General features: G+C 38.4%; 1 protein-coding gene across 1 annotated transcript; it reads left to right on the top strand.

The window, feature by feature from the left end:
- The first annotated feature begins 345 nt into the window (after nt 1-345).
- irx4a (iroquois homeobox 4a) lies at nt 346-7,581 on the top strand. The gene is made up of 5 exons (XM_077576106.1): nt 346-723; nt 1,258-1,509; nt 2,146-2,252; nt 3,672-3,982; nt 6,571-7,581. Exons 1-5 carry the CDS (start codon nt 679-681, stop codon nt 7,278-7,280), a joined length of 1,425 nt encoding a protein of 474 aa, XP_077432232.1. The 5' UTR covers nt 346-678; the 3' UTR covers nt 7,281-7,581.
- Nucleotides 7,582-7,808: the final 227 nt, after the last annotated feature.

The raw sequence follows: 7,808 nt of genomic DNA on the forward strand, positions 1-7,808 counted from the left end.
AGATAGATAGATAGATAGATAGATAGATAGACAGACAGACAGTTTAAACATTATTTCCATGTGTTGAGGAATGATAACAATTGTCCAAATAAGCCCAAACTACACTCACTGTGGACCCTGCAATGTATTGTTTTAATTAATTTTGTTTAGTCATTTGCAAACCTTAAAACCATATTTTTCAATGCAGTTGTAGCCCCACACTGAAAATGAATAATAAAGTTACAGACGGATCATTTTTAGAGTGACAAACTTGTGACGTCATAGCCACTGCCTCTTAAAACAACCCGCATCTGCTGCTGACGTCTTTTATACAACTTTTTACAACGCAAAAATACATATGGGACAACAAAGTCATTCTTGAAAACTCTAGATTTTGACACTGTATTTATCAAATATATTTATTTGATATATCGTTTTCATATATAAAAAAAAAACGCCGGAGCTTTCTGGTTTTCTCGATTTTATTTATTAATTTATTTTTCCCTTTGAAATGTGTTCGAGTGGGGGGGCATTTTACACAAATTAAACATGCTACTCTGCTTCGCCCTATAAGCATCCAAGAAGCCTGCGCTTCCCAATCAATTGGTACAGTCAAGCAGCAGCAGCAGAAGCAGCCTGCGCCAGAGTGGAGACCTTTCAGTCTCGCTTTATTTCTGGATATTGGGGGACCTCTCTACCATGTCATATCCACAATTTGGATATCCATATTCGTCTGCTCCACAAGTAAGTTCACGCAACTTATTTAATTGTGTTAATATGTTTTTTTTCTTAAATGGCTGCGATTGGTGATCTCATTGATGTAAGTTTGGTGTTTTGCGCACTTTGGTTACAAAATCAGAGACACTTGTCGGGGATGGGAAAGGCATTTTTTTTTTAATTCAGCACCTGCAAAAGTAGAAAACAGACGGGAGCGGAAAAAGAAACCGTCATGCTCTTCAAGGAATTTTAACGGACAAGTTACTTGATTTTATCGGCATTACACACGGCAACTTCTGCATGTTAATAGCTGCTATTTTATTTGTATTCTTATTTTGGCTGCATGCCATTGACAGACGTTATTATGTTTTTAACGCATGTAATCCTTCTCAAGTTACATTAAATTTATGGAAAGAAATGCGTATTTTTATGTCAACGCGCACGTCAGTCAGCGTCTTAAAAAAAAAACTACAAAAAAGTCTGTTCTGTTAAATACGTCCCTGAAACTTTGTTGTACAAACGGTTATTTTATTATTAATTGACGCCTTTCTCTTCGCCCAGTTCCTAATGACAAGCAACTCTCTGACCACTTGCTGCGAGTCTACCGGCAGATCCATCGCCGACTCCGGAGTGGCCGCGTCCGGGCAGACGCCGGTCTACTGCCCCGTGTATGAAAGCCGGCTCCTGGCGACCGCCAGACATGAGCTCAGCTCGGCCGCGGCGCTGGGCATGTACGGAAGTCCCTACACGGGCACTCAAGGATATGGTAACTACGTGACATATGGAACGGACGCCTCCGCTTTCTACTCGCTGGTGAGCGCATGCATTCTTTTTTGGCACTGATGAATGGACCCTGCAGTCGCACCTATCTGTTTAACAAATATGCTGCTGTTCTGCATGCTGTGCTCGTTGCATTTTATCACTTAACAAAATCACATTCAGGAAAGCTAGTAAAGACATTGATTTTTTTTTTCACTATTAAAATAAAAAAAGATTTTACTTTTTAAATGCCTTCAAATCATCCAGAAACGTCCAACATTTATGTTCTCCTATGTAGGAGTGAGAGATACATATAGAAGCAAGTAAGGGGGAAAAGAAGAAAATAAGTGAGAATTTATACAAAGAGAAAATGATTAATGGAATGTATTGTGTTACAGTTTGCAGAATGTAATCATTTAAAAAAAATGCTTATACTGTGATATTATTTGAATTGTTATTTGTATACAGTATAGTTTAATTGCACATATTGTTGCTATATGTTCAGAAACCTACATTCCTTTATACTCTATGTTGAGAAACTGCAATTTTCCACAATAAAATAAAAATAATGATTTGACCATTCCCAGATGTCAACAGCCCAAGAAGCACTGGGGCTTAGTCATTATTGTTGGGGAAAGAAAAAATGAATTACACAAGTGTGTAAATAACTGATTCAACATGCATTTGCAGGGTACATTCGATACAAAAGATTCCACGGCCTCTCCACATGCAGGAATAACCCAAGCGACGGCCTACTACCCCTATGATCCAACTTTGGGACAGTATCAGTATGACAGGTAATTTGTCACTATGATAGACTGCCATTAATTTGTGACCTTTATTTTTGTTTGTTTGTTTGCTGTGGAATCATGCAAGAGTTGTGAGTAAGGGAAGTTCTGGAGATTTGTAGCAGAGTTTCATTGTGTTGGAAAACCTACACAAAAAGTTCAGAAGTGACTTCAAACGTGATGGTTTTGTTTGTTTACTAGGGGGGGTTGTCTCTATAGGTTTTTGGTTCTAGAAGATTATAAAGGGTCATATTGAAAAGGAGTGACTTGTGAAAAGTAACACCTGGAAGTTGTCATTTCTGTATCAGCATGTCGTTTAACAGAAACATTTCACTTGTTTTTGTATTTTCTTATCCTTATTACTTGCACAAAAGCTTGTCTTTTTCACAAATCACACTAAAGTCAATGTAATCTACGTAAGTTGCAATAAAAGGCCTGCAGTGCATAAGGCAAGGCAGAAGATCCGGCAAGTAGATGAACAAGGAGGCCTAGAGCAGTTCCACTTTATCCGCCTGTCTTTTACCCGAGGGCTCATCATTACACCCCATAAAGCAATTTTACAGTCTATTTTATTTGCTAGAGAACCAAATGCGATGAGGTTAGGTGCAGCTCTCTTCTTTTTGATTCCCTTAGCAGTGCTTGACCCTCGCTAAGCTATCCAAAGTAATAAGGCTCCCTCGAGAGGACGTTTACAGCTCTCTGCTGACTGACGATCAACAATGTGCATTTTAAATGTAGGGATGTATTTGTGAGACTATAAGGGCGGCAAACTACATTTTGAAATTATTTCAATAGTACGCTGGTCTTTTATGTGTATGAATTAAATTTGATTTTACTTTCAAAAAGTTATGAACGGTGCTTATGTTTAACGTGGTTACAGCTTTTTGGGCCCTGATTGAATGGTTGTTGCTTTAGGAAAATAATGTCTCCTCAATAACTCTCATCTTTTGTGCAAAACTGTACATGCTACTAAACACAGCCTTGGTTGTCTGTTTTTTAAACTTATTTAGGTCATTTTTGTAATTAAAATAAAAATAACAAAGTGAACAGAACATGCAGCTTTTAAGCCCACAGCAAAAATTCCAGTGTTAAAATTCCAGGGTTACATTTGTGGTGTGCTGATTTTAACTCCCAAAGTGTAATTTTAACACTTACACAGTTAAATGGTGTAAGTTATTTCACAGAGTTGATCACTTAGTGTTAGATTAACTCCACCACACCTGCACTTCTCAGTTTTAAGAGAGACGGAAATGTACCTTCTCCCAGTGTTAAATATTTAACTATTTTAAAAGTGTTGAATTAACTCTGGAGAGTGTGTAGCTATATAAAATCTTAAAAGCATTAAAATCAGCTATGTGGGAGTCAATTAAACACTTCACATCGCATTTGATCTCATTGGCATTGTGTGCGTGTTCTTCTCACGAGCAGATATGGTTCCATGGATGGAGGTCCCAGGCGCAAGAACGCCACTCGTGAGACAACTAGCACCCTGAAGGCCTGGCTGCAGGAACACAGGAAGAACCCTTACCCGACCAAAGGTGAAAAGATCATGCTGGCCATCATCACCAAGATGACCCTGACACAGGTGTCCACCTGGTTTGCCAACGCCAGGAGGAGGCTGAAGAAGGAGAATAAGATGACATGGCCGCCCAGAAACAAGGGCTCGGAGGAGAAGCGATATGACGAGGATGACGACTGTTCTCAGGAGGAGCAGATAAAAAGTGAAAGTAATGAAAATGGTCAGTGTCACCACGGCGGTAGTGGCTCAGTCATTTTTCAAAATGTTTTGGCAAAATTTAATAGGGGTTTCTTGTCTAGTGCCTTCAATGTTTTGAAGGTATTTATAGGTCATGTTTAAAAATGTTAGTGAATCAGGTTTGTTTTTTTGGATTGTATTATTGTATTTTGACTGGATGAGGAATAGCCACACAAAAAAGAAAAAGAAAAAGTAGCTGTATGTCTGTAATGTTTTCTCGTTATTTAATTGTATTGTAATTTTAAACACAAATTTGATATTTGTGAAGTAATCATTGTAAAACAATATGAAGAGTATTGAAAAGTATAGGTATTAAAAAGTTAACAATAGTCATCAAATAGGTCATATATATTTTTTAGTAAATGAAATATTGATTAAATAAAAAAAGCAAATATACAAAATTAGGCATGTTCACTAACACGTTTTTTCAGATTGTTACATAGTCACTGATACCTATACGATTCTTGTACTTTTGATACATGAAGTTTCCACCCAAAAAAACAACTAATATTAAAGAAAGAAAATAGCATTTTTACCTTAAAATTGCATGAAATTGGTGGCAATTTTCTATTCTTTTAATTTCCCATTTCTGATAAGAAAACAGACACAAGAGTGTAGCCAATAGTGGCATAATCAAATTATGTCCCTCTTTTCCACGGTGTTTTTCAAGGGTCAGACTAATAACCCGTCTTTTTGGCTCTACGTGATTTTTTTATTTTTTCCCCGGTACAATTCCTTAAAATAAGGCCCGATACGATACCTGGTGTCGTACCCACCTATTCCTACTTTTAACTAACACTTCAAATAGAGACTTGTATTTTTGTATCACAATAGCAGCACATGGTAAATATTAAAATGAACCCGACTGTAATGACAAGTTTGCTCTATATTATTTATTTGATTGTAACTAACATAATTATTACATAGGTTTTTCAAAAATCATTTCCAGTTTAATACATTTTGTAGAAACTTTATTTGGACGTACGCATTTAGTGCGTAGTGACATAGAATGGCGGCTGTCTCTCTGCCCAGCAATGTGAAACGTCTATAAAGAAAGCAAGGTAAGTCTCGTAGCGTTCCTAAATAAACAACATGCGATCAGGAGAATCACCCTCCCCCACGTCGTGCTCTCGTCATTCAAGAGTTTTGATCGTCCCTTTAGAAACACTATGGAGGCTTACCTTGCTTTCCTTATAGATGTTTCACATTACTCGGAAGAGAGCCAGCCGCCATTCTACGTCACTACGCACTAAATGCGTTGTGACGTACATAACAATGGCGCCATACGTCCAAATAAAGTTTCTACAAAATGTATTCAAATTGAAATGATTTTAGAAAATCTAACTCATAGTTATGTTAGTAACAACCAAATAAATAACATAGAGCAAACTTGTCTTTACAATCGGGGTTCCTTTTAACAAAAGTTGAAGCTTGCCTAGAATTACAACTATCATGACCTAATTGTCTTGTGGACATCATGAAACATGAAAATGAAACATCAAAGCGAGCTTTCTGATAATTTCATCTTTCTCTCAACTGTTATTATTCTGACAAATCATGTGTGGTAAATCAGGTGCCAACTGCACTCAACTGTCAAACTTTGCGCTGGTATATGACTACAGCAAAATCCTTGGTGAATAGGACGTTAACAGGGAGCAAACTGGGGGTGCATATGAGGAGCAATTTATGGTGCTATCAGCGAACGCAGCACAATCTTAGTGAATTTGGCCCTAAATGTGTTGTTCTTTTTCATTGTTGGTACGGTACCTAATGCCTGGTAGCAGTCCGATACCGATAGCTGGTATTGGTACTAACCTAATCCCGGCTTTAAACTGTATGTGAGACCTTTATTTTCTTTTTACATACCACTAAAAACACCTGCCACTACAGCAGCATGCAGTCAAAATGAACAAACGTTGGATCTTCCGTGGCAATACAACCAGGGTTCTAAATATGGATTAAAATTCATTTTGATAGGTGTTGATAAAAACTTACAAGTTAATTTTGCCGGTGATGCATGAGGCAGTGATATTGGTCATATTTTCTATTCTTGTTATCTTTAATTTCTAGTTCCTGATCGTAAAACGGCCGTTGTGACTACCCATACCTTGAAAAAAAGCCAGGTATTGGTACTCGCCCTTTCCTAATAAAAATAGATTGTGTTACCATTTTAAGACGTAAGTGTGCACAATATAGGTCTACTCAGGTTGAAGCTACATATAGGCTATTTAGCTTGTTGTGACCGAAAAAATAAATAACGTATTGAATTTGGGACACACATTCTATTATGGAAACACTAGATTGGATTTTGTTAAAAACTACATTCATTATTTTAATGATTTGTTTAATTGATTGCTATTTACTAATATTGATAATCTCCAATTTGTTTAGTTGCAACTGCTTAATAAAACAAACATATTTTCATTTGTGTGGAGAGAAAAGCTATGATGTCAATATCCACTATCACTGGACTCGTATCATTCTGAATGGACTTAAGAGTGGCTGATGCTGTTATCAGATACGTTGCTGCCATCCTTCACGCACTGACTGCCTGCCTTCTTCTTTTCCCAGATAGTCGAGGTCAATCCAATAAAGATCTTCAGCTGAGCGACCTGGAAGATTTTGACACTCTGGAGTCGGAGAGTTCGGAGTGTGAGCTGAAGCACAGATACCACATGAACCCTCACATGACGACGACAGGCGACTGTCCCACTGAGCACCTCATCAAAGACCCGTCTATGAAAATTTCCGGCCCGGTTGCGCTCGGGGGGGATCAAGACTTGAGTAAAAGTTGCCTCAAAACAAACCAGGAGGAGTTCCAGGCGGAGAGCAGAGTGCAGCCAAAGTCTTGCTACAGCCAACAACCGCAGCACCACATATTAGACGATAAACCTCGGATCTGGTCTTTGGCCCAGACGGCGACCTCTTTGGTCCAGACTGATTACCCTTCCTGTATGCTGAGGTGTCAAGCCCCCCCCTCTTCCTCCCTCAGCCCACCGTCGGTCGCTACCTCGCCCGCTTCAGGCCTGGACCACAGGCAGGACTCGCCCGTCACCACACTGAGAAACTGGGTGGATGGGGTCTTCCATGACCCCTTGTTCAGGCACAGCACTTTGAGCCAGGCTCTGACCCACACCACCGTATCCTGGAGCAGCAACAGCACCACCAAAGGATCCATCTTGGAAGCCGAGAAGAGTCCAGGGGTTCTGCAGCATGACCAGGACTCGTCCAAAGACAGTGCCATGAGTTTCAAAACTATTAACAAACTCTTCTGTTCCTAATAACGCCAAAATGAATCATTTATTTTAAAAAAGGACACCTGGGATAGAAGCTATATGTCGCCTTTTTTGCTGGTACATTCTTTAACACAAGTGAACTATTCCATTTGATCCAGATTTTTTTTCTTTTTTTTCAAACGCACGCGCACAAGTTGTTGAATTGTATTATATGTTTACATCTTGGGCAAATCTCTTGAGGTTTACAGTATTTATTATTTATTTTACTTTCGTCCCTGTACGCATGCATATATATTTAAAATTATTTGGAGGATCACTATTAAATAATAAATAAAAAAAAATAAAAAAAAGGTCTCACGGATGCACAGCTTTTCAAAAGTTGAATGAGTTTTAACATTGTTCACTGAAAATAAAATAAAAACAGACGGTTCAAAGGAGAAATTGTGACGTTCATAAAGAGTTGGGGGACTTTATTTATTTATTGTTTTTTGGGGTTATTAATAAATATTGTAGGGATGTTCGATAGGCTACTCAACTCTTGAGTAGTCACTAATACGGATACCAAGTACCTAT

The sequence above is a fragment of the Vanacampus margaritifer genome, chromosome 9 (genome assembly GCF_051991255.1).
Source record: "Vanacampus margaritifer isolate UIUO_Vmar chromosome 9, RoL_Vmar_1.0, whole genome shotgun sequence".
NCBI lineage: Eukaryota > Metazoa > Chordata > Actinopteri > Syngnathiformes > Syngnathidae > Vanacampus > Vanacampus margaritifer.